General features: G+C 33.2%; 2 protein-coding genes across 3 annotated transcripts; one reads left to right on the top strand and one right to left on the bottom strand.

The window, feature by feature from the left end:
* Positions 1 to 708: 708 nt before the first annotated feature.
* On the bottom strand, positions 709 to 13,487 carry LOC100372289 (metallophosphoesterase domain-containing protein 1-like). Of its 2 annotated transcripts, XM_085506414.1 has the most exons (7): positions 13,405 to 13,479; positions 6,228 to 6,298; positions 3,822 to 3,968; positions 2,345 to 2,564; positions 1,693 to 1,808; positions 1,216 to 1,326; positions 709 to 1,099 (listed from the first exon to the last, which is right to left on the bottom strand). In XM_085506414.1, the coding sequence occupies exons 3-7, from the start codon at positions 3,916 to 3,918 to the stop codon at positions 981 to 983; spliced, it is 663 nt and encodes a 220-aa protein (XP_085362540.1). In that variant the 5' UTR covers positions 3,919 to 3,968; positions 6,228 to 6,298; positions 13,405 to 13,479; the 3' UTR covers positions 709 to 980. The 2 variants fall into 2 exon arrangements, with proteins under 2 accessions (XP_085362540.1, XP_085362541.1); XM_085506415.1 differs by lacking the exon at positions 6,228 to 6,298 and having other exon boundaries at positions 13,405 to 13,487.
* A 1,027-nt stretch (positions 13,488 to 14,514) lies between these two features.
* LOC100369697 (trans-1,2-dihydrobenzene-1,2-diol dehydrogenase-like) lies at positions 14,515 to 27,715 on the top strand. The gene is made up of 7 exons (XM_002742390.4): positions 14,515 to 14,828; positions 19,039 to 19,202; positions 20,048 to 20,186; positions 21,505 to 21,621; positions 25,546 to 25,670; positions 26,538 to 26,700; positions 27,246 to 27,715. The coding sequence occupies exons 1-7, from the start codon at positions 14,624 to 14,626 to the stop codon at positions 27,374 to 27,376; spliced, it is 1,044 nt and encodes a 347-aa protein (XP_002742436.1). The 5' UTR covers positions 14,515 to 14,623; the 3' UTR covers positions 27,377 to 27,715.
* The last annotated feature ends 6 nt before the right edge of the window (positions 27,716 to 27,721 follow it).

The raw sequence follows: 27,721 nt of genomic DNA, 5'->3' as shown, positions 1-27,721 counted from the left end.
GCAACGCAGCCTACTCTACTGCCTGAATACTGAACATTGATTGGTTTCATCATGATGGTCGAGAGTTTGAATCTTGCAAGAGGCTATTTGTAACATTTCACTTTAATTCTTCATTTCATAATTGGTATGTGCATATGTTTGTATTTATATTTACAGGTCTAATTCCATGACAATTTGATGTCAAACTAAACACATTAATAAATTCTGATGTCAACACTATTTATCATTAATGATCTTAGTGGATTTTTTTGAGTAATATATAATTGTTCATTGACAGTCAGATGTTTGTTGTAACCAAGGAGATTAAAACAGTGGTCATTATTTTGTTTAGTAATTACATGTTCAAATATTATTCAGTTCAATTTAAAAAAGATCACTCTGTGTCTCCAAAATAACAGATAATATATGGTATGGGGATGTGATGTCGGGTAATATAAAATGAGATGGCGAATTTCAGTTGTTTTTTATGTAGTAGAACATACACACCCTATTCAATATAGGGAACATAAACGTTGAAGCCATACATGTGTTGTGACATCAGTGTCTTTACAACCACAATGACATGTAAACCTTGTCTAAGAGATTGATTTATTTATTTCACAAAATGTGTGTGAAATGATTTGTGTATTCCAAAAAATCATAGTACAATGAATATGTAGACATTATATGTCCTTGACAAATGACTACCAAGAAAAAAGCAATACACAATGACAGTGGGGCTGAAAATGGAAATTTAATGAAATTACATCACAGAAAAAAATAACATAAAGAAACAGCTCGTCAATATTTATTTAACTATACAAATATAAAATAAGTTATGTACAAAATACATTATCTATTCACTTTTCTGAAAATATGTATAAAGTTGACAAAATAAATATACCTACACAAAGAACAATACAATAAATACGAAAGGTACAAAAGTACATTAAGCACAAAATACTCAAATGTTGCAATAACGTTATCCATGCACTGATTCGTCACTTCTTTTTCTGCATTGGAAGGTCAAATATAATTGGTAAATTCGTTGGTCTATAATTAAATGTACATATAGATGCATTGATATAAGTGGTGACACCATCGGTGCTTATACCATAGCCTGTAAGGAAACAAAAATCATAACCCTTTTAGTTCGAAAAACGTTTCTCATAATAGAATTGTCTACATGGCATTAATGATAAGTCAACATGATATAAGCATGTAAACTATAACTACCTTCGTGTATATGACCAAATATATGGTATTTTGGTTTGACACGCTGTTGGATTGTACTCAGCAGTTCAACACATCCAGCCCTAATACTATCATTTGTTTTATCACCGTGGCCTGAAATAATGAATCGTAATAGCAGTAGTGAAGAGTGAGTTGATTCAAAACCGGATATCGTGCAATCAACTAAAACGAGCATCCATCATGTGTGCCATATTCTAGGTTATACATGTTATACAACGTATGGCACACGTATCGAATATGCCGCGGAGCGATGACAGCATAGTGTAATTGTCTAAGATAATAATTAATAAATATAACATTGTGTACCATATACATCACATTCTTCTACACAATTGGTAAGGTACATATTAACATTAAAGGGCGGTGCTCGTCGCGCAGCGCGTGTTCGAATTTCATGGAAACTAACAATGTATTTTTCCCGCGTTGTGTACGTCATATTGAATGAAATATAATAATTACCGATAGGTGGGCCATGAGTTATTAGTATGTCTGTGTCGTCAGGTATCTTGTTCCAAGTCTGCAATAACTGTTCACCTCTGGGTAAATTGAATCCCCAATCACAGAATTCTGGTTGCCTGCAATTAGAAATGTGTTAGCTATTTCGTCTCTCAATACAAATGTTTCAACTAAATGAAGGGTTTATCATTTATAAACACACAATGGCTTTGATTGGTAATCACTCTAAAAATTAATTCACAAATTCTGGGAACCTACAAATAGGAGCACAACAAACAAAAACAGGTCAGTGCTGATCAATGTTCTGTTGAAATGATAAACAAATATTGTCTGTCAAGAATCATTCACCAGGTTGGACAGGTGTACAGTTAATGTAAATGTTAAAATACACGCATTTTATGTACCAATCCTGTATTTTACAGAATCGATTGGCAAACAAGAAAGTGGAATTGGCAGTCGGAATAAAATATAATTTTATACAAAACTGAACGTACCAACGCCATCTTTTCCATCCTTCATTTTATGTATCATGCATGTACTAATGTACAATTTGAAATATTTGAACACATTACCAAACATATTATTCATCAAAAACATCTGCCACAGAACAACACATAAACATGAACACCTTCGAATGTTTGAATACTCGACTTACCAAGGTGATCCATATATATTAAATCCTAGTATGTTAATATGTTCATCCAATAAATATATACAATCGGTGAGTTTCTCATGGATATTAGCAACACTGGCAGCAGACGTGGACCTGAAGTATGACTGCCAAACAGGGCTTGTCCCAGCCTTCACCAATTCCTGATCGAATGTCAGCTCATGATTACCTGCAATCACTATTTTATACTGGAAAGGCTGCTTCCCTGTTGTGGAAATACCCAAAGTATTCATTATATAATACATCTTTTTAATTAGTCATGCTTTCTAAAAACAAAGAGCTTGGGCAATATAAATGGGTGCATAGCACGCCATCCAATGTGCCATTGTTTAAATGATCAACAACTACACAACCGAATACAGTTGTCCCTTCCAACTTCATTGTTTGCATGGACTTACATAGTTTCTACATCACAGGAGCGCATCACATTGCTGTTCCCTGTACTTTGGGAGGGCAGAAGGGAATATCACACAAGTGACAACAAATGACAATACCATTCACAACACAATCACTGCTATGAAGCCCACTCGGAAACCTCCAATCATCATAGTTTTGTTTGCATCAGAACACCTTCCACACTCAAGTAGAGTTAACCGAACATGTTTCTCACGTAAGGATGACATAAATGCAGAAGCCGTCCGCCCCTTGAGGAACAACTCACAACATTACACACAAGATCACTTGAATGTCATCAGTAAGAACCATAATACTGCTTGTTGCATTGTAATAGTACAGCATCTCTGAAGAAGAGGAAGGTTTACAAGCAATACCTAGACTTCTAGATGCAGTACACCTCTCAAACAGGTGAGGAGAATCCCTAGGTTGGTGAACCCACCTTTGCCAACAGCTGTGATATTGAACGTGCCAACCATACATGTAGTATGAAGCATACTTGAGGATCAGCAAGTACAGGGATTTTGGGATGTAGATCATATTAACTGTTAGGTGTTGAAAGCAGTTCATGTGGCTCTACAGGTTTTTTATCGCTAGTGGTTAACAAACAGTTTTCATAAAGATTAACATTTTAAAGACCATGACTTATAAATTGCCTACTTTTGACAACTATGCAGTTTCATTCGTCACTTGGTAGTTTTATCATATAATCAATAGGAAACTCATGCAATAGGTCTTTAACTACAACTTCCTGCAAAGATGTGCTTAGTTGGTGATCATTTGATTATTGTCAATAAACAACAATTTTGAAAGAAATTCTTCAAATCACTCAAATTTGTGTGTATTTAATGAATCTGGGAAAACATTATCGTTGTCAACGTTGTTGCTCAACAGCCTACATTACAGTTATTATGGTACAGTACCTTAACATGAATACTTGTGATTACAGCAATGAAAATTAGATTTGATTGGTGATACAACATCCCAACCTTCACTGAAATCACCAAAATGTTCACAGGAGAAAAATTTCAAAATATTTCATATAATATATATAAAATAGAACTCTCACCAAGCCATTCATTGAACTCGTCAACTTCTTTAGGTCGACCAACATTTGTGAAATCCCCTGCATGTATCAGAACATCACCGTCTGGTAGTACATTCATTTTGTTAGTTTGAGAATGTGTATCTGAGATGCACACAAACCTTGCATGTCCTAATAAAAAAAAAATAAACAATCAAACATTTCATCTAAATATAAATTTCAAATAATAAGAAAAACAATATATCACTAATTTACTAGAATGTCATATTTCATTATGTAAAATTTGCATATTTAATTTTTGTGTTTCAGAGGCAAAATAACAGATATAGTATCACAATTTGTTAAAAATATTTTGATGTGGAGCAACAATTTGGTATATCCATCTGCTCATCGGATTTTAATTGAATGTAAGACATGCACACTGTAATGATTCAGTAAATTGTTCAGCATGTTAATTATCTAATTTGCATAATGATTGTCATATTTTGTGAGCTCTCCATCATATACTACAACTAGTGTACAATACATAGTACTGTAAAACCATTTATTTTCACTGTCATTTAATTTCAATTATTTCAATGTTTGAGCTATTTCACGAGGTTTTAATTTCATGAACTTAGCACAGAACAATGACTTCTATTTTCATTTTACATATATTTAAATTTAGTGGATTTTACTTATCAGCAAAAATAGAGAAATTAAAAAGAAGTGAATAATTAATACATTTACAGTACTTTACATAAAATTAGAATACATGCCAGACAATAACTGTAGCTTTGAATCTAGCTATTTCAAGTCTACTCAATGGCCTGTTAAATTGGTATGTAAATTAAGTAATAAGGTAGTTTGCTACCATTAAAAAAATACTTCTAACAATCCTTGATGCGGGGTTGCGTTACTGTAATATTAAAAACATCCACAGAAATTGATCAACATTTTTTTTTAATAATTTACAATTGGTTTCTATGGCAGAAATATGCCATCATATCTCAAAATTTTGTTTGGTGATTTACGCTAAAAAAAATGATATGCAGTCTTTAGATGGCTACAGGAAATATTTTAGAGTTTTGAATATTACTAAGTTATCCATGGAATAATGTGTTTACATGGAATGCTACTGAAAATGTTCCAAAATAGCCGCTTTATAGATTATTTTGCATATGTTTTCTTGAAAACACATCCTTCATGAATGATGTTATTGTATGTATGTAAATCATCACCTAGCATTTTTTTAATGATTTACTGTGATCATTTTAAAACTGTGTTTTAATGATAGTTACCTTAAATAAACATATTCTGTGTAATCACGGATTAGCAAATTGCTATCGCACAATGTTTCTGGTTAATATTTATGATAATTTTAAAAACCTTGATTTTTATATAACTTATCCATAACAACCTCAGTATGTTATCATGGATACACGCATGCACACCATAACAATCCGATCCATTCTCTTGTCTATAATTCCTTGAATTGTTCTCATTATCTTTGATGGCATATTGTCTACAATGAATGTTATGCATTAAATAAAGGGTAGATCATCAAAGAGCGGTCAGGTAGTCATGCAGTATATGTTCGGATTTTGTATAAGCAAACATTGTATTCTACACGTTGTATACTTTGCTATGCTAATATGCTAATAATATGCTAATATTAAAAATATTAAAACACTGCATCATAAAACACACAATAGATGGAATGTATGCAGTACAGTACGAGCATAATAGACCATTTTCCGTTCACTGCGAGAATCACGCGTTATGCGTGAAATTGAACGTAAAAACAGGACAAACAAAGGTCATAGCGTCGTAGTGGCGTCAAACATCATGTGGGATTTGACAAACGCGAACGTATTTTGGGGGGCATTTCCATGCTTAATAATGTGCTGTACACATTTGATGATGGGCAATTTCGATTAAGTCAGGGTATTCGAAAGCAATATTTCTCTGTCGAAGATCGGCCGGTCGATGTGAGCTACGAAATAAAGAAATTCAAGTTCAAAATCAAATCGTTCGATTTTTGCGGCAGACTTTCCACGCGCGTCTTTCATGCATCTCGCGAGATCTCGCAGTTGAACGGAAAATCACCTATTTACATTTACATAATTTACACAGCTAGCTCTTGAATTGAGTATTATTTCCATCAATAATTTCAACTTATTTTTTCTAGTAATTACCTACTATATTTAGGTAGATTGTTGTGCACATTTTTTTATTACATATATTTAATAGTTTTTTTAAATCATGCCAAGCTGGCTTTCACATTAGCTGAAAACTAGCTAAATGCTAAGTTACACTCAGACTGCACTTGGAATCATTTTTAGCTTCAGGTTTTGGAGTTAGAAATGACAAAGGCTCAACTTTGTGATGCTTTTGAACTACTTGTAATGTTTGCCAGGCTTTAGTGGGGTTATGTGATAATGGATGTACTTGAATCTGGTGTTCACGCTTCATCGTCCCCACTTTTGAATTCTCCATGTCTGTGAAAGATGCAATACAGTCTGTGAACAAATGTCAAAAATAAAACTATTATTGATGAAATAAATTACAGTTCAAAATAGAACTGTGAAATAACAAAAAATCAAATATTGTTTGAATGATTTAATTCCCAATTAATCAAAATTTATTGTAAGGTTGATATACACATTGGTGAATGCCAAACTTTGTAATTAAAAAGTTGGTTAAAATAGAGTTACACCAGGCAGCCATATTGTCACTTTTATCATAGTCTGTTATGGTAATGAATTATCATATCTCAAAACTGATCATGTGCCCGAATTGTATATTAAAATATTTCAGTATTATTATGATCTTAAATTACAATTTTTTCATAGTATTGTACCACAATCCCTCCAAAATAGAGATTCTAGTTTAGACTTTTTTATTTCGTTTATTATTTTATTTTTTTCAAATACATCATATACAGTATTTTGTTTTCTTTTTTTTTATTTATTCACTCATAGTTTTTTTTAAATCTTAGTTCTTGCAAAAACGGCTGAAGAAAATATGACAAAATGTAATAAAAACAAAACAAAAATCTGACTATTGAAAGCAACATTTTTTAACGCTTTTAGTCATGCAAATGACCTGTGAAAAAGAAGCAATAATGGCTTTCAAGTACTCCCCTAGATAAATATAAGTGCAGCAAATGTACTATTTTTTTTTTTTTTTTTTTTTTTTTTTTTTTTTATTTATGTTTTTTTTTTTTTTTTATTCTTATACAATTAACAATACATGAAAAGGAAACAGAACAAAAAGTACAACACAATCACAAATACAACAAATTATCAGAGTAAGGTACATAAAATTTGACCTATTCGACTGGAAAATCACTCCATTTATTAACATGATGCTCCATAATATTTTTACGAGTTGCAATATATTTTTCAATTTTATAAATATTCAATACTAAATGTTTTAATACTATGAAACTGGGTAAGGTATCTTGACACCTAGCAGTGTATATAGCCCGTTTAGCAAGTAATATAACCTGATTTGTAATAGTACTAAAATTTCCATCCCCAAGTAGTAATTGATGTTTATCTGGCAGACTGTTTAGATTTAAAAATTTGCCCCAGTTATGAAATACTTTACCCCAAAGCTCCTTTGAATATTGGCAGTCTACAAATAAATGTAGTAAAGTTTCATCTGTTTTTTTACAAAAAGTACACAGGGGAGATGATGCATAAGCTGGGGACATTTTAAATAAAATAAAATTAATATATAGAATATTTCTCAAAATTTTACAATAAAATGCACGTGACTTAGATTCTATTGTAACCTTGTACGGAAGTGCATACAATTTTTTCCAGTCTAAAGTTATAGTAGGAAACAAATTTTGGTAGTATATTTCGCTTTTCGGGGGGGAAAATTTCCTTTTAACTAGTATTTGGGAAAATATTCTCGTAGACATTTTGCTAATAACTATAATTTTACCATCACTAGGAACACTTACCGGGAGAGTGGGTCTAACAACATAAGAACGTTTAATATGCCAAGTTTTCGGAATTGCATCCACAAGACCAAACCATTTTAAAAAAATTGTCGTGCCTTCCAAACGATTAACCAATAGATCCCAAGACAGAATTTTACCATTCTTATCATATAAATCCGTAATATAAACTATACCTATGTTATACAATTCCCTATAAAAGATAGATTTTCCTTGAATAATAATATTTTGATTGTTCCAAATAATCTCACTTGCGATTTCTTGAAGATTTTCCGGGGGTTTATGTAAATTTACTGACGACCATGCATGAAGAACAGACTCATAAAAGGGTGGCAAGTTTATCGGTAACATTTCCCTATTAAAATTACACTGGAACAACAAATTTGCTCCACCTACCGAATTAAGATACCAATCAAAAACTTGTTTCCATGGATGGTAATTTTTATCAAAAAACTTTTTAACCCAATTTGCTTTTGCTCCAACACACATGCTCAATAAATCCGGCATAGCCAAACCCCCCTTTAACATATTACCAATCACAGTGTTTCTGGCGATCTTATCAGGACCGTTCCAGAGGAAATTATAAAACATCGAGTTGAGTTTAACTAATACTGATTTAGGAACGGAAATAAGGTTAAACGTATACAGTAATTTGGAAATAGCTAAGGATCTAATAACTTGTATTTTACCGAGTAAAGATAAATTACGACAAGCCCAAAATTTTAAAAGCTTTCCAACTGACACAAGATATTTTTCACAATTCATTGAAGTCGCAAGATCATCGTTATATGAAAAATATATACCGACAATTTTAACACAATCTGAACACCATTTTAATTTTAAAGGTTCGTCTTTTCGGTGTCTCCAGCTACCTATCCACATTGCTTCCGTTTTATCCGCATTTACCCTCAGCCCAGATACAGTACTAAAACAGTCCAATTTGCTAAATAGTTCCGTAGCAGAAGCCAAGTCTCTAACAAAAGTGGTGAGATCATCTGCATAAGCAGTGTATTTCACTTGATTTGGACCAATCTGAATACCATTTATTTTATTATTTTCAGATATAGCATTTAGTAAAGGTTCCAAACTTAAAATAAACAAAGCAGGAGATAAAGGGTCACCTTGTCTTACACCTCGATTCATGTTAAAATACCCAGTTGAAAAGCCTTTGTTCATTACACAACTTGAGATATCAGAGTAGAAACAATGAATCCAGTTAATAAATGACTCCCCAAAATTATATTTCTTTAGAACAGCAAACATGTATTGCCATTCCAAAGAGTCAAATGCCTTTTCAAAATCAATGCAAAATAAAATTCCAGGTATATTCCTGTCTTTTGTGTAGTTCATAAGGTCATCTATCAGACGTGCACAGTCACCTATATATCTACCTTTAACAAAAGCAGACTGGAGTTCAGAAATAAGGGAGGGTAATACTTTCTCCACTCTCAAGGCAACACATTTAGCCGCAATCTTATAATCCAAATTTAACAGCGATATGGGGCGCCAATTTTTAATGTATCTGAGGTCCTTTCCTTCTTTAGGGAGTAATGATATCACTGCCTGTCTTTGTGTAATTGATAATTTACCCACCTCATACCCATAATTCAATGCTTTCACCACACAGGGTCCCACCAAAGCCCAAAATGTTTTATAAAATTCGGCACTAAGACCATCATTCCCCGGTGTTTTATTATTTGGAATTTTTTGCAGAGCCTCGTAAGCTTCCTTCAATGTAATTGGACCCTCACACAAATTTTTGTCAGATTCTTTTAAATGGGGAAGTCTCAATGGGTTCAAAAATGTCTCAATGTTTGTATTATCAGTCACAACTTTTGATCGGAACAATTCTGAATAAAATTTCCCGATTTCTGATAAAATATTCTTTTCCCCATGTATTATATTTCCTGATATATCAATTAAATTATTTATCTGAATTTTAGTCTGGTTAGTCTTTTCTAGGCCTAAAAAATATTTTGAATTTTTTTCCCCAAATTCGTAGCAATCTGCTCTCGACCTAATTATACACCCTTCCGTTATATAGTCATATTCTTCTTCTAGTGATTTTCTTTTGCCTTCAAGCCTATCCAACAACTGTTCCGATGGATCCGAATTATATTCCAATTCCAAGGCTAGTATTTCAACATTTAGTTTCTGAATCTTCTTTCTTTTTTCTGCAGCTCTTTTCTTTGAATAGGTAATTGTAAGACCCCTTATACGAAATTTCATTAAATCCCAAATTAGAAGGGGATTTCTCAGATTGTTATATTTTTGTAACCATAATGGAAAATTGTATGTGATTTGTTCGATATACACGCTATCATTCACTAAACTAGAGTTAAATTTCCAATATGAGGGCCCTCGTTTTGATGTCTTTATTGAAATGGAGAGAGTTATTGCCAAATGATCTGACTTCAATCCTGGTTTCATTGAAGAAGATAATACAGAAGATTGCAATGATTCACTAATCAAAAAATAATCGATTCTACTCTGTATGAGTTCAGGTCTGTAACGACTCCATGTAAAGCAACGAGAGTTTGGGTTTTGTATACGCCAGATATCAATGAGGCTAAATTTTTCCATTAGTTTATTATACCAATCTAATGATCGCCGCCATACTCTTGGATTCCCCCCTTTACGATCCAAAACAATATCCAATGCATAATTATGGTCACCTCCCCAAATTATTTGAGTATCAGGGTTAATATTCATTTTGTGTAGATTTTTGTTAACGATGTTTAAAAAATTACAATGATCAAGTTCGTAATTCGGGCCATATGTATTTATAATAAGAAAATTATTATCTTCAATGGTTATCCGAATAATTAGCAAACGACCCTCTGAATCCCTAATAACACTATTCACCTCGCATTCTATATTTCTAATAATTATTATGACACCCCTTGATCCCCCCGTCCCATGAGAAAATATCACATTACCTTTAATCTGTGAGCACCACAAATGATCATTTTTTTCTAGACTATGCGTTTCTTGAAGCAGAATAATATTAGCTTTCGAGTTCCTAATCCAGCTGAAAATTTTCATTCGCTTTTTATATCCCTGTAATCCCCGTACATTGAATGAGATAAAATTCAATTCTGGCATAAGTCACAATGATTACATATTTCATAAAAAAATACTCTGATAATAAAACACAGACACCCACGAAACAAAAACAAATAAAACAAAAAGAGAAAAACCCAAAGCATTAAAGAATAGAATGGGTTTAACTATCCATCCGCTAGGCAAAATTTAAACATAATACTGTAAAACAAACCAGCAGTGATAATAATTACACCCGTCCGGTAATTAATATAATAAAATCCATACAAAGCGAGGACTGTATTTTGTCCCCAAAATCAAATCAGCAGTGGTAACAATGCACAGATAACGATTCTTAATTTAATTATTTGTCACATACAGCTTACCGTTAATAAATAAGCGACCATTACTGAAGTATGGTTTCTGTCCCGTTTTATACGCATTTTCCATTACTGATCTCAACCCACGCTTTAATTTATAATCGGCTTGGCAGTAATCTTCCGTCACGAATATGTTACCACGGAGACACGTTTTCGCCTTTTTGAACACCTCCAAACGCTGAGGCCTACGCAAAAACTTGACAATAATATGGCGAGCAGGTCTATTCGGATCCGCATTGGTAGTTGCCCGTTTAACTGTGGGGACTCTATGAGCGTTTTCCAGCATATCTTTAGCATTTTCAAAACCACACTGATCACATAATATGTTGGCAATAGTTTGTAAACAGTTTTCGTTTTCAGCTTCTTTCACCCCTCCGAAACGTAAATTATAACTCCTTGAATATCTTTGTTGCCGGATACCATCTTCTCTAATCTCTTTATTTTCGGTTTTAAGGTGACAAATTTCTTCTTCCATCCTTCTAACTTTCTCCTCCAATGCTATTTTATCCTTGTTTAACTGCACAACACTGTCGTGCAGAAATTCCACAGACTTTTCAACTTCGGACTGCTGTTTTTCAATCGTATCCACCCTGCTTGTAACACTAATCTGCTTATGTACGCCTTCTTCGATTTTTTTTTCTAAACGTTCAAACGCATTTCTCACAAATGTTTGAAAATCTTCATTATTTCCGACCTCAGTATCGTTGCTAGAAGCAGTAGTACTCACGCTGGCTTTGTCTTCACCGGCAGCAGGTGGGGATGACCCACGTGGCACATTTACAGGACTGGTAATGAATGGCGTCAACGAACGTGCACCACTCAAATTTCGCAAATTTTTCCTTCTGCCTGGCATAATTCTTGCTAAAAGACAGCTTCGGGTATCTTCTGGTGTTATTCAGTGTCTATTGAAATGCGCATTCGCTTACTGATATCACTGTTGGTACAGGTAAATGGTTAGCCAAACACGGAGGAGCACACAAGAGCTGCTCAAGCCTTCATGGTCATGCGCAAATGTACTACCGTATTTGCACATATCCAAGCTTTCAGGTGATGTGTAGGTTGTAGTAGCGTTTGTCTGAATCACAGATCAATTTTTAACATGTTTTACCTTAAATACTATTGGAATAAGGTAGAACTACTGTTTTCATGTTTTACTGTTTTATTTCATGATGATGATGATGTTGTTGTAATTTGTTTTTTTTATTACCTCACTCTTCAAAGTATGTGCGAGATTTTTTCTTGTTATATATTTTTTTTGTAACTTTTCTCTCACAATTTCCTCTGTATAGATTACTTTTTTTTAAATCAACCAATCTCCCCGAATACTTCTGATGGTCAACCCCTAAAGTTATTTATTGATGGCAAACACATCTTGAGTCTGTGATGAAGATGCAGAGAAAAGGACAGCGCCCTTGAATTGCGGCCATGCAGTTTCTATCAACATCTCAGTGAATATGCTATATTTCAATCGTCAGTTTATTTAGGGGTTATTATAAGTGAACTGATGAAAGATCTAGTTAATAAATTTTTCGTAATCAAAGAACTAATAATGAACGCAGTTTTTTAATATGATCACGTCATAATTTAAAGCGGGAGGGTCGTCACCTGCGCACGCGCGGGAATTGAGTCCCAAGCAACGATAACACACGCTAAAAACGCAAAGGCTCATGGGTAGACACTTGTTTGTAAACAATGACACGCTATGGCCATCTGATGCATGCGCAGGTGACGACTCCCCGGCTTTAAAGCATGTGAAAAAGGAAACTATTATAATATAGCACTTTTACTAATCACCTAGCCCTCACATTCCTGAGAATGTATTGACCGATGATTCGTCACTTTGATGCAAAGCATTGTGGGTAATCTCGAGCAACAACATGGCGATGTATTTATAAACAAAATCGTAGTTTCGTTTCATGTAACTAGTTTTCGCTGACTTTCAAGTGCCGTAGGTTCAAATTTAGTACACGAGAACTATGCTTGTTAGATTGGTCGACCCACGCTTACCTCATTACAATCAGAAAAACTACATTAAAGATTCTCTACGAAGTACTATGGAAGTTTAGCCGAGTGAGGATACGACTTCTGACTGTTGTCGCCAGATGATCGGTGGAAGGTCAACCTAAGTACGGGACTGAACTCGGGGCTATGCACAGGCGAGATGTTATTAATCATCTGAAGTTATGACAATGATGAGTGTAAAGCATCATGAACCTCAGCTGTATCGACATACCTGATTGCTAGCAAATAAACATAACGTCAACACCCGTAGTCGTAGCAATGCGGAAGTGGGTGACACTCAAAAGAAAGTGCGCCATCTGGTGGCAACGTTTACACGATTTACAAACTCTGGCAAATAGTAGATCATATGCATAGTAGAATCAAGAGTCTGCGCAAATGAATTTGTCACGTCTCCAAAAAAAAAATAAACACCAGTAAAATATTGCCCGAAGAATGAAGTAGAGAACAATGCAATTTATCAAGTAGCCGTGGTTTCGCGGCGTTTTTGGTCCGTAAAGGTATTTTGCTTCGTCTGTCAATTATATACACTGGCACATTATCGGTAGCCAGACGAAGCAAAATACTTTTACGGACCAAAAACGCCGCGAAACCACGGCTATTTATCAAGTTATATGTCTTTTCAAGCAGCCAAAGTAAAATACTACAAATTAATTTGAAAAAAATACTTAAATGATTTCACAAATCTGGCAAAACAAAACATATATATAACGACACAAACGTTGAAATAAATAAGTAGCATTGTTCAAATATTTTTTTTAATATTTTAAAAAGAATTAGGTTTAATTTGTTGCAGTACTTCATTTCACGAAGGTGTGAATTTGTAATGTAATGTAATAATTTATTGCATACTAAACTGGCCAATGGCCTCATGTATGTACTTGTGAAAACAAAAATAAAAATATAGGTTACCCTTAACTTTAAGTTCTGTTAACTGTTAATTAAACATCGAATTACAATTTGGGTGTGGTTTCCCAAAAGTGGGGGTTGTTTCTGAAATATGGGCGTGGTCATTTTTGGAACTCGATGTCCGTAACTCGAACAATTCAGTATCTCTACGCCAAGAAGCAAGCCTGGGGAAGTTGTTCGCTGGAGCGCAACTTGTAGGAACTGGGACGGTGTATTAATTATGTATCCCTAACTCAGGGAAAATAAGTCTTCGCAAGTTCAGGTCCGTGTCGGAGGGAGCTATCCCTTCATTGTTCGGCCAAATTAAATATTATTACCCAGTTACAAAAATAGTTCCGCCAAAACTACGACTGGACGGTTGTTCACTGTGAGTTGGGTCCCGGTCAAAGGTCACCTGATAATGATCTCTGCAGAACAAACTGAACTATAACCCGGAAATCGAAGCAGGGATTGGGACACATGAAACGTGACAAGAATTAGTTCAAATAGTAAATCTAGGTATCGAAAAATACGTATTAAGCAACATGGCGTGCCTACGATGGGGAATAGCTAGTGCTGGTATGATTTCCAACGATTTCTGCGTTGCCCTCAAGACACTGAACGCGGAAGAACATAACATAGTCGCAGTGGCTGCCAGATCGCTTGATCGTGCCAAGGAGTTTGCCGAGAGATTCTCCATTTCCAAGGCGTATGGGTCGTACGAAGAGCTTGCAAACGATAAAGATATAGGTAAGAATGACACGTGAATAACGCACATTTTTGGAACTCGTATTCGTCATGAGCTAGGTGTGGGACGTTGTGGGCTATAAATAGAATTGACAGCTACTGTGAGTTTATAAATAGAATACAATAGGAACAAGCGCATTGAATTGAGAAAAAAAAAACATTGAGTAGCCCAGATGTCTGATTATTTGGTGGGGGGTAACAATTGATTGATTCTGATTTTTTAATGTATTATAATAATTATCACTAAAAATGTTTACTCCACATTCAGTTGTTCGATAATAAGCTTTGAATCTAAGACTCATTCGCAAAATATTAACAAGAAATATAAATATGTACGATGTTTACCATAAAAGTATATTTGAAAAAAAATATAACCACAGACTGTGTGCCCCTCTATTCTTGTAAAGTGAATATAAAGAAAGCCTTAATAATTATAAATACCCTGGTATATTACTTTGCCCTAATTTATTCTAAAATGTTAAGATCACTAGGCATGCAATGATGTATGTCCAAAATTAAAAATTACAGGAAAATACATAAACATGTGCGAAACATTAAACCAAGAAGAGAGGAGCCCAGAAAAGATGGGTGATGGTATGATAGGATAATAACTAGAGATGTATATTGTTATTTGATATTATTATTATAATTCAATTCAAACAGTTGTGTTTGATTTCTGTCCATTTAGGAGGCTTGAGTGCTAATGCATAAATTAGAGCATCTGATTAATCTGTCAAATCTGTGTCTGCACAAGCTTTTATACAGTGCATTTTTTTCATTTTCGATATCCTGATGGCATGAACCCATAATACATAAAAATATAATTAACATGATATAAGACATATAATCTTGAAGTTGGTCCAAACTTTCTAATAATGGAATATTTCAAGCATGCTTATTAGAATTGGACTTTGATTCATTTCCATAATTTGATGCAATAAATGCAAAAAAAAATAATAAATATTATAATAACCGATCCAAAATAAATCCATGTGCTTACAATTCATACTGCTGTTGTCTGTAATAAGTTAAATAAACAATTGCTATGCATTGTGGGAAGGTATTACTCGAACCACTCCTACATGTGTATTATACATGTTTTCCAAAGGAACAAACTCTCTGAAAATCTGCTTGTCCACCTGAAAATTACAGTTGTCTGATAAACTTTTATGTTGGCTCTTTTACAGTCAATTTTTGTCCCTATTTACAAATAAAAAGTTAGCAACCACAGTATCAGTTGAATTCAAGTTCAAGGATTCAAGGATCTGGCTTTTCAAATAACTGCTCGAAAAAAAATTTAAAAACAAGGTTTTTTTTAGGTGAAGATGTTGGTACTGTACATGCAACATTGGACTATGTTAAAAGTGTGGTGTGTATTTTATTGGTTGTCCCAAGGAGTAACAGTTTTTACATATTCGGTTGCCCCATGATGTAAGTAATTGTTTGGGGACAATTACCGAACTACGGGCAATTTAGACCCCTGCATTATAGTATTTTTATCACCAGTAAGTAAAATTGGACAATTGTGTTTATATTCTAACAAGAATTATTTTTAGAAATTAAGACTTAAAGAAAACTGCATTTACAGTCAACATTGGATTAAATATTCATGTTTCATTTGTGAGCATTGTGTGCAACAGTTTTTTTTTTAAGGTTTTTTGACTAAATTTTAGAGTAAAAATTAAAAAAAACATCCACATATGTAATTTTCATATTATGGTGCTGATATAGTACAAGACAACATTTAGATTTCTGTATGAAATATAGAAGAACTACTCTCAAGTCAATGTGTATGTCATGTTATGGAGTCAAGCTTTGGAATAATATCAAAAATGATATTAAATATTGCAATAGTCAAAAAAAATTTAAACACTTCTATGTAAAGAGTCTGTTAGATAAATACAATATCCAATAACTGCAGTAACTTATTTTGCAGTAAATTTATTTTGTCAATTATTATATACCAGGACCTTGCCATACCAAAAATCATCACATTCCTATCTTGTCGTTTAGTTAAAAAAAAAAAAAATAGTCACAATGTACACAGGTGGCAACACTTAAAAGCAATGCTTCTTGATGCCCCTTTTCTATAGCTGTTGTATCTATCTGCTTGTAATTTTAACTGTCACATTTAGTGCTATAGAAATAAAAGGCAGTGTTATTGTTATTTTTATTATATACTGTGAACTATAATGTTGCACGACTCCTATGTATGACCCCAAAGGTCGCACATCCTGGTACTATGCATAACCTCAAAAGGTCACACATCCTGGTACTTTTTTAGAAGCTATGGAATAATTTTGCACTTTCTAATTCCCAATATTATATGTCAATAATTGCCATGTTCATCAGTTTGTTTTTTTTACTTTTAATGACAACTGCTTGTATTTCATGCAGAAAAATAAATTTGTAGTGAATTTGCTCTACCCAAAAAGGATGGATGTCCCAGTATATTTATTCTTCAATGAGTGGTCGGCATAAGTAAATATAATTTTGTTTCTAAAAAAAATAAACAAGGAGCCTGTCGACTGAGATAGCTCCGCTGTTAGCAATGCACATTTCAATTAAAGAACTGAAGATATCATTAGAAAATGAACAATATGCATAGTATCAATGCAATGGGACTTGCTGTTTTCAACAAGAATTCGAAAATATCACTTTTTACCAAAAATGACAAAAATATTCACCAAAATTAGAGAATTTGTGGTTTTTAACAAGAAGTCGAAAATATCACTTTTTACCAAAAATGAATTTGAGATTTTGACATGAAATGAACAAATCTGAGAAAGAACTATCCAAGGTACTTTCATATCAAATTTGAAAACATTCTGACTTGCCGTTTCGAAGAAGAAGTTGAATTTCACCTTTCATGTGAAAACATTTTCTATAATGGTGAATTTTGATGAAAAATTAACAAAAAAAGAAAAAAAAAAACATGTTTTGATGGGAAAATCATGGGCATAGACAGATTAAAAATATAATATGGATGTAGTCGCTGAATTTCTTAAAATAATTATTTGTTGTAAACAATAATTATTTAAAAAAATAACTACCCATATGTTGATGTTGATATGCCTTCAGTATTTGAGAATTTGTGAGATATCGCACTGACTAGAACATCCACAATCCACATGATAATCATATCCATTCTATCAAGTTTCCATGGTACCAGCATATTTTTCTCTGATGACATGGATACATTGAGTTTGTATTCACACGTTTTTGAGCCTTGTGTGCAAAGCACCATATGGGAATCTTTGCAGTTAGCCTGTCTGTATGCGTGTGTCTGTTCATTTCCATCTTTCACACTGACATCACAAGTACTAATTATTAACACAATGAGACGATTTCATTAGTTTTGGGTTTATATTACCTAATTGGCATAATAATTAACTTTTAAGCTTCCCACTAATTTAGTTAGAATGAATCATCACTTTATAATGAAACATTGTACATGTTCGCCCAAAACAATATATGGACCTAAATCTATGTATAATAGTTGCTTAGTTTGTATAATAACTTATTTGTTTCATTGAGGTAATCCACAGACATGATTAGTTTGAAGTTGAAAAACATGCATATTGATTATCTATTATTACCGGTAGCCCATTTCGTGATATCTAAAAAAATTAGATTTAAATCATCACAGAGGTTCTCTAGAATTAATTAGACTAAAAAACCATGGATAACAAATCAAATGTATTTTCTGCATCAATTACAAATTCTGATAATGTGAATCACAAATATTAGTTGCCAAGCTTCTAGTTTGAAAGGCGAATCTTAAATTTTTAATTAAATGTAATGTGTCTCCAATATTCTCAAGCACACAAGAGTTCTTTCTAAGCTTTCTTTGGTTCTTTACATGTATTATGCTAGACAGGTACGTTAGTGAAGTCGGCTAATATATGACATAGAAAAAAAAAGACTGCCATATACACATTCATACATACATTTGTTTGTATTGCGAGTTGAAAATATTCACATCAAAGTTTTTGGTATGTAGACCCCTTGGGTGAATCACTGTCAGATTTTTTTCCTTTTTTTTATTGTGATGATAATTTTCTATTCACTAAGTTTCTTTATTTAATTTGGGGGCTGATTATGGATGGATGAACATTTGTCTTTGTCACTTTTTGTGAAATAGGCTATTCTCAAAAGTGAAAGCGATAATACTTATCATTATTTATCAATTTTTATGACATTGTTTTTTCAGATGTGGTTTACATTGGTGCCATTAATACCCAGCATGTAGGGTTGAGTAAAATGATGTTAAATTGTGGTAAATCTGTCCTTTGTGAAAAACCACTTGGTGTTAATCTTCGTGAAACTAAGGAAGTGCTCTCTCTGGCAAAGGAAAAGAAGCTGTTCTGCATGGAGGTATGTACAGAGCAGTATGTGCAAAACTGAAAGAGCAATGGTTGTCATTCAGCACGTCTTTGAATTTTGTGTAAACAATGTATTTCACTCGCATTATGTGCATCAATATGGGTCCAACATCAAGCAGGGTATGGTGTCATGACAACCGCTCTTTAACTTCTAGCTGGGACTCATTTGGTATATTGCCTTTCCTAAACACTTGTGTCATTATCATCAACAATTTCAACGTATTTTCAGATATTTTTTGTCAATTTGTTCAAATCTATTTTTAAACTGAACCCAAATTAACCTGAGTTTGTGATTTTTAAATAGTTTACAATTGATGAGTTTTATTTAACACAGTGCATATTTATAATAATATCATTGCACTCATGTTAACAAACTTTCATCATGTTACAGAGGTATGAAACTTTTACCTAGTATTGTTATTTCAGTGAACAAATTTAAAGAAATTAAGACTTGAATAATTTACGACTGAAATATAATTAACGGAACAATAATTCATCATGCTATCACAATCAAGATTAAGCCTCAGTTTTTGAAATTTGTCAGTGGAGAGGACACACAGACATACATACAGACAGGGTAAAACTGTTGATATCCTCTTGTACCTTTGTCATTCTGGTGTCAAAAACACAAACATCAACAAATTGACCTTGCAGGTCGATGAAGTAAAATGAAAAACAATCAATCATCTCATTCACAGGTGAATATGCAAATTAGATTGGTTGGAATTTACAGCAGTCAATAAGAATGGCTTTAATTTACATATATACTCAAATTAGTCTGTGAACCAGTTGATTACATAATATGCAATTTTTTTTATTGTATTCTATAATTTTTAGGCAATTTGGTCTCGCTTTTTCCCAGCGTATGAAGAGATTCGCAGTATCGTCAATTCTGGTAAGATTGGTGATGTCAAATATGTGTACGCTGATTTTGGTATTAAAGACTTGCTAGATGTACCAAGATTGGCCAAAAAGGGTGAGAATGCCGATAATTTGTCTAATTTACTTTTTAATGCTTGTGGTCACGAAAATATTTGATCCGAGCCTTTGTGTGTTCACTTCCATTCATGGCTATTCTTGGAGGCAGAGTTACATCACAGAATGTTACTAAGATGCAGAAACAGGCTTTCATGTTTCATATTTTGACATATTGTTTTATTCATACTTCTATTATTGTATTGCCGTAATACACTATGCTGTCATTTTGTGGTATCTGCATAGTACCGAATTAGGAAATGCGAAATACTGTAGAATACTTTATTTTTGCTTGGAATTTATTTTCGCTATTTTTGCTGAAGGGATGATTCCGTGAAAATAAAATCCAGTGAATATACATTTTTTCCTATATTTTACATTAATCTCATCAAAAATCAGTGAAAATAAATTCCAAGCAAAACGCCCAAAAAGCCTTATTCAGCGAAAATAAATTCCAGCAAAAATAAAGTATTCCACAGTAATGAACGTGATTATGCAATATTTTCAAAATGGCTTTCTCATTGAAAATGAACGTGTTTAAAAAAATACAACTGATTTCTACAATCTAACTTATTATTTTGAAATTCATTTATTGCTGCGCAGCGAAGTGAATAGCGAGAAAGTTCTAATAACTTTCTACATTTTGTTCCACTCTGGGCTTCCTAAATCAAGCAGTTGGAATGTACATTGGGAGTATTGGCTTTCTTGTAGCGGAGGTTGTTGCAACCATGTACTGTCTGCATACTTACTTTGCGGCATCTTCGCGATAAACTCAGGTCAAAATATTATTATAAAATGAACAGCTGTATCAGAAAAATGTATTTGTAAACAGTGTTCTCACCAAACATGTAACATTTGCTTCATGGTTTAATCATTGGTCTCAGCTTTTTTACTCTTACAAAATGTAAAAAAACAAAAAAAAGTGTTGATTAAATCCAAACATAATAAACATTTGAGTACACTGTACCCACTATAAGGGGGAAAAAATACTTACTGTGGAATACTTTATTTTCGCTGGAATTAATTTTCGCTGAAAAGGCTTTTCGGGCATTTTGTATGGAATTTATTTTCACTGATTTTTAATCAGTTTAATGTGAAATATAGAAAAAAAAGTATATTCGGTGGATTTTATTTTCACGGAATCATCCCTCCAGCGAAAATAGCAAAAATAAATTCCAAGCGAAAATATAGTATTCTACAGTAATTTCGTTATCTGTTATTACGAAGACCCTGCAGAGTATGTCCTCGGACAGTACGTAGTCGCATCAACTTGCATCGCATGCCAGCTGATTTAGTGTGTTTTTTATCTGTTGCCATAGAAATGGCGGGTGGTACTATTTTAGATCTTGGAATTTATCCCGTACAACTTGCTGTGATGATATATGGAGACGAAATACCCAAAATTACAACACGGGGAAGTTTAACTCCAGACGAAGGTAATATCTTAAATATTTAAGGTCTGTGCTCATTCTGTGATCTTCATACACATATAAATTTGTAGACTTTTCATATTTCAGTGCAGTTGTGTTAAAATAATGAAAATGGTAGGTTTAAAATGCTAATCATCTTTCCAAGTATTAACTACACAATTCCCACGTCTGTGAAGCAGCCCTCCAAGTTCAAACTTTTGGCGGCCAGCTGGAAAATTTAGTAGCCAAGTACAAAATTGTAGGTCGCCAGAATTTATTATGTTTTACAGACTACACAGAATTATGTTTCAATTTAAGTATTTATTCAAGCATATGGTACTAAATCAAAAAGTATCACAGAGAAACTAAACTGGATGATGTCAACGTGTTCAAATTACCATAGCTCATTTAAATATGTTAAATGTTATTGAATGTACGATAACATGGAAAAGACTTGCTGATGTAGTCCGATCTTTTGGCTTGGATTTTGATGGGAAAATGGCATATTTTTTTTTTTAAATCAAAAAATTAGTTGTTTTCAAAAAATAAACTGAGCATTTGAAAAATAATTTAACATTGATTACAGTGATAACTGCTCATTGTCAAAACAAAGTTCACCAATTGGCGCCGTTATTCAAGCTAGTCTAGTAGAAACAATAAACATCATACTCTTGAATAGGCATCAATAACTATGGGTGAAACTTACTCAATTTTAGGCGTCAGGAATGAATGAAATGTCCGAAAAATTATGGCAAAATACACCTTGAAATTCCCATTTTATTTTATTTTTTAATTCTCATTTTATTTTTTTAATCCAAACTGCCGTTTAATGGCCCAGGGCAAATTTATGGCAGAATCTCGTCCCTCAATAAGGACAAATAAGGAGTTTTGATTATAACCGGATATATTGCACTGGGTCAGGGAAATACAAACTGTCTCAGTTGCTAAACTTTCATGTATCTTTTGTACCTGTATTTCGAACATTCGCAAGTTTTCCTAGGTGGTGAGAGACAGCTTTGTTCGTAACTGGACGAACTCAGTTTAATTCAATGAAGCAAACAACTGTTAAAATTAATTGAAAACAAGCAAATAATTTCCATGAAAAATCACAGAGCGATGGTAACTTGATACCGTAACAACTCTTTTGACTCATTAGTATTGTGCTGACCTCTTTTCCACATCTTGATGTTTTGTTTTCCTTGACATAATACATACTGATTGATGACTGTTTTGATTTTGAGTTGTTTAGCCTACAACTCGGCTACGACCTTTGCTTTTACCCTGAAACAAGGGTAAGTTTACATCAATTTGACGGACATTCCATTTTTTAAAAACTAACAACGCACACTGCCTATCATCCCCATTTTTTTGATTTGCTGATTTCTATTCTGAAAAAATTTGACCGTTCGAAAATGCACCTTAATTTTGTACTCTAAAAACATGTAAGATTTTCAATACGAATTATTTAAAACCGGTCAAAATTTAGATTTTTCATGGAGTTTCAACACTATCATTCGACACTGATTCACTATGTGGTACATGGTGTCCTACATATTTTTTTGAATCGCCATTCATTTAATTAAACGCCATGGCGACCAGAATGTTTGCAATCTGGAGGGCTGTGAAGTCAATCCAACTTAACGACTTACTATTTGACATATTTATTGAGTTCTCCTTCCCCTACTCATTCAACTTACACTTAAATTTGCTTAATTTTGAATATGTGAAGAGTATGATATGTTATTTATATTAATTTACTTTAACTTATCTTTACTAAACCTAAGCATCTCAAACATTTTTACCTTACCTGTACCATTAAAGATGGAAGGGAAAGGTATATTAAGGGAAAAATTTCTGTCCGGCGTTGTTGGCGGCGGCGGCGTCATCGTTGTTGATAATTGTTCTTGTGTGCACAATAACTTTACTAATTCTATTCCAAACTTTATCAAACTTGGTCACCATATTCATAAGTACAAAGTCTTCCCCGAGTTCAAAATTAAATATGACAATGCATATTCATACAAACTATGATAAAGGGAATAATATTATATAACAAAGGGCAAGGTCACCAGAGTTCAACTATGTTTATGTTAAGTTACAATTTGAATGATGATATTTCTACTTTGTTACGTTTTATTTAAATAAACGTAACCACTTAACATACATTATACTTGGGACATATCTGAGATACTCCACAGACAAGAAACTGTAAATATACAATAATTGTCTACTTCCGTGCCCACAATGGGAGTTAACGCAGTTTCTGTCTTTGGGTTAAAATCTGGGCACATTATCTAATATATATAATAATTAGTACATTGTCTGCTTTACCATTGATATCACAAGTACTAAATTATCATATTCCATTGAAATTTGGTATATAGATGCTCTGGGGTAATCTGCAGGCGTGATTAGTTTAATGTGAAACAAATGTTCATAATTTTCATTAGACGATTTCAGATTTAAACTGAGCTGCTTGCACAAGAGCTGTGGAATAAATCAGACTGCAAATCACAAATATACAATTAAATGATAATGACAATTTCATTCCTTAAATATTAAAATCATCTTTAAAGTTTTATAAAACGGTCAAATGACAGTCACATGACCATTCATCAAGTTAAGCAGAGGCTCTGGCTCACTGAATTAGCAACTTGTGTGTATAACTTGTTTTGAAAGCAATAGACATTATAATTTCAAACTCTAGTTAGTCCCCGTTCGGACGCAGTCCGAAAACGGGGACTTATGTTTTGACCTCCGTGCGTGCGTGCGTGCGTACGTCCGGACCTTATCTTAGAAATGCCCGGACCAATCACAATCAAACTTCACACATACATCATATATGATATTATACATATGCACGTCAATTTGTTTCACGATCTGATTCAAGATAGTCGAATGGCGGCCATTTTTGTGCTAAAAATCATCAAAATCAAGCATTTCCCAGCTCTTTACAGATGGATTTTGTTCAAACCTTGTATATATGTTGGACATTATAGAACCTTGATGCACATCATTTTGTTTTACGATCCGATTCAAGATGGCCGAATGGCGGCCATTTTTGTGCTAAAAAATCCTAAAAATCAAGAACTTCTTGGCTGTTTACAGATGGATTTTGTTCAAACTTGGTATATACATTAGACATTATGGAATCTTGATGCAAATAATTTTGTTTTTCAGATAAGATTCAAAATGGCCGACTGGTGGCCATTTTGTTTTAATGAATGGGCTTCTAGACCTATATCTCCGACTTGTTTTGACTGATTTTGTTCAAATTTTAAATATTCATTATACATCATGTCATAGGATAAACAGATATATTGGTTCGACGATCCTATTCAAAATAGCCGAATGGTGGTCATTTTTGTGCTAACAAATTATCAAATATCAAGCATTTATGGATGGATTTCGTTCAAACTTGGTTTGAACATTAGACATTACGGGTTCCTGATGCACGTCATTTTATTTTTCAGATTGAATTAAAAATGGCTGACTGGCGGTCATTTTGTTTTAATGATTGGGCTTCTAGAGCCATGTCTCTTAAATGCTTTGACTGATTATGTTCAAATTTTATATCATGTTATATATACATACATGTATTCAAAATGGTTGATTTTGAATGCTGTTCCAGAGCAATACCTCTCAATATGGACATATTCCTGACATGGTTATATTCCAGCTATATTACCATAAACAAAACTATACATCTTAAATTGATAACTAACGGGGACTGTGCCATGCATGGCTTGTTTTCTACGTGTTCACCAATGCAATTCCTAGCACATTATATTTAAAATTATAATCAATGACAATGAGTGATCTTTATTAAGGGTACACCTGTGTGAAACTATAAATACTTCAAGTTTTTTCTATGAAGATTTCAGATATTGGTAGACACTGAAATTTTGTACAATATGACATGTTTTAATTGACTATTATTATTCTTCCCAGGTGTCGATGAGAGTGCTGTGGCTATATTACAGTACACAGGCAATAGATTAGCTGTGGTCACAAGTCATGGGAGAGTTAATACTAATAGTGAAGCTAGTATTGTTGGCACCAAAGGATCAATTAATGTAAGCAAAGCAAATATGCATATGTTTCAACTTTTTCAAGCGGAGTGATTGTTGTCCGTCACCCATGTTGAATTTTTACATTTTTGATTTCTTGAAAACTACAATTCTTAAGGCTTGATACATGTATGTTCCTTGGGCAGACTTCTCTTTGATTTGTTTTGTGATGATATCTTTAATTCCCTAATTTTGATGAATATTTTTGTTGTTTTTGGTAAAAAGTGATATTTTTGATTTCTTGTTAAAACTGCAAGTATGATTGCTTTGATATTATACAAATTGGTACTACTCGTAGACCTCTCTCAGATTTGTTCATTTCATGATGATATCTTCAATTCTCTAGCTTTAATGAATATTTTTGTCATTTCTGTTAAAAAGTAATATTTTCATTATCTTGTTGAAAACCGAAAATCTGATTGCTTTGATACTATACATATAGTTACATGTATAGGTAGACCTCTCTCAGATTTGTTCATTTTCAAATATCTTTAGTTCTTTAATTGAAATGGGCATTGCTAACAGCAGAGCCATCTTAGCCGAGAGGCTGCTTACTGATGATATTTCAGACTTTGGATTCGATATCCTGATTAACTCTAATCATAAGCATAACAATTAGTCCAATAAAATAAGAATAAAGTCAATTTGATTCAAACCTTCTTGCATGTATGCGTCTTTGTTTCTTCCTGTTTGCAGGAAATCTGTTCTACTCGTATCATTATTCTCCATGCTTTTTCACCAGCATTTCCCAGCAAAACTAGACATACTGTGTATCATAGAGCACCAAATGTGCCATCTGTAGAAGAAACAGTCAATTTGAGATAATGCGAATATGGACATATTACATGAAGCTTGTTATGTTTTTTTTTGTAGGTGCCCTTCCCATTTTGGTGTCCAACAAAGATAATAGTCAATAGTGACCAGGGCCAAGAGATCAAGGAATTCCCTCTACCAGATCCACCATTAAAGTTAAACTTTACAAATAGCAGTGGCTTGAGGTATGAAGCCGAGGCAGTCAGGAAATGTGTATCAGAAGGTATGTGTGTAATCTGCAGCTTTACATATAACATTGATTTAATGCATATAATTTTATGCCTATGGTGTTACTAGGGGGTACTGTTGTATATATGAATCCAAGAATATCAATATCATGGTGCCTTCTCGAACACTTTATAGCTTTAATAAAAAAACGCAAATAAATATCATTGGTACTGTTTCATATTAAATTTTGTAATAGAATGATCATTTAAAATTGGCGTACTCAGTATAGGTAATTACATGTTTCAAATGTAACAGCCATGCTTATGAGCAGCATCTTGAAACTGGTGCAAGCCCGGGGATTACAAAAATACGATAAAAATGGAACCAGTTCTTGTTCTGGCAAATATATGTAGTGATATAGAATTTCTGTACGCGAATCGAACGCCTGCAAAGAAAGTCGAATAATTAGTTTTTTTATATTTGATTTTTGAAAAAAAATCAGGCAAATGTTTAGAGGTTTCATTTATGAAAAGTTACTAAAGTTGAATTTTGAGGATTAACTAAAAAAAACAAATAATTCAAATTATTTTTCTCTTACAGGTAAATTGGAGAGTGATTTTCTGACGCATAGACAGTCAGAAATCATTGCCACTATTCTTGAGAATATGAGACATGATGTTGGCTACATGTTGGAACAAGATAGACAGCCTGTAGTTATGGCATCGCAATAAACTAAATAAAAAACATTAAACCGTCCAATACCATAAATAGTATGTAATAACTTAAACAAATTAATTTGGAAACATTAAGCATTACAAATATCACGATACAGACTGTTATAAAACTAATATTTTTTTAATTTGAAAACGAAATATATTTCTTCTTGAGGTAGCAACATACAGTAACAGCATTTCAACAAGATATACTGTAGCATATTAATATCTCTGGTTAGATAGAAACATGAATAAAAGAAGGTTCATACGGCAGTTACAAACATATTTCAGTTGTTATGCTAATTGTTCACGTTTGTCTTTATTAATTGCTTATTAAACATTCAATTGGTTCCTGAATGTAGA

This window comes from Saccoglossus kowalevskii, chromosome 12, assembly GCF_978046115.1.
Source record: "Saccoglossus kowalevskii chromosome 12, keSacKowa6.1, whole genome shotgun sequence".
NCBI lineage: Eukaryota > Metazoa > Hemichordata > Enteropneusta > Harrimaniidae > Saccoglossus > Saccoglossus kowalevskii.
Note: the sequence above shows the minus strand (reverse complement) of the source record. Positions and strands in the feature narration are given on the sequence as shown.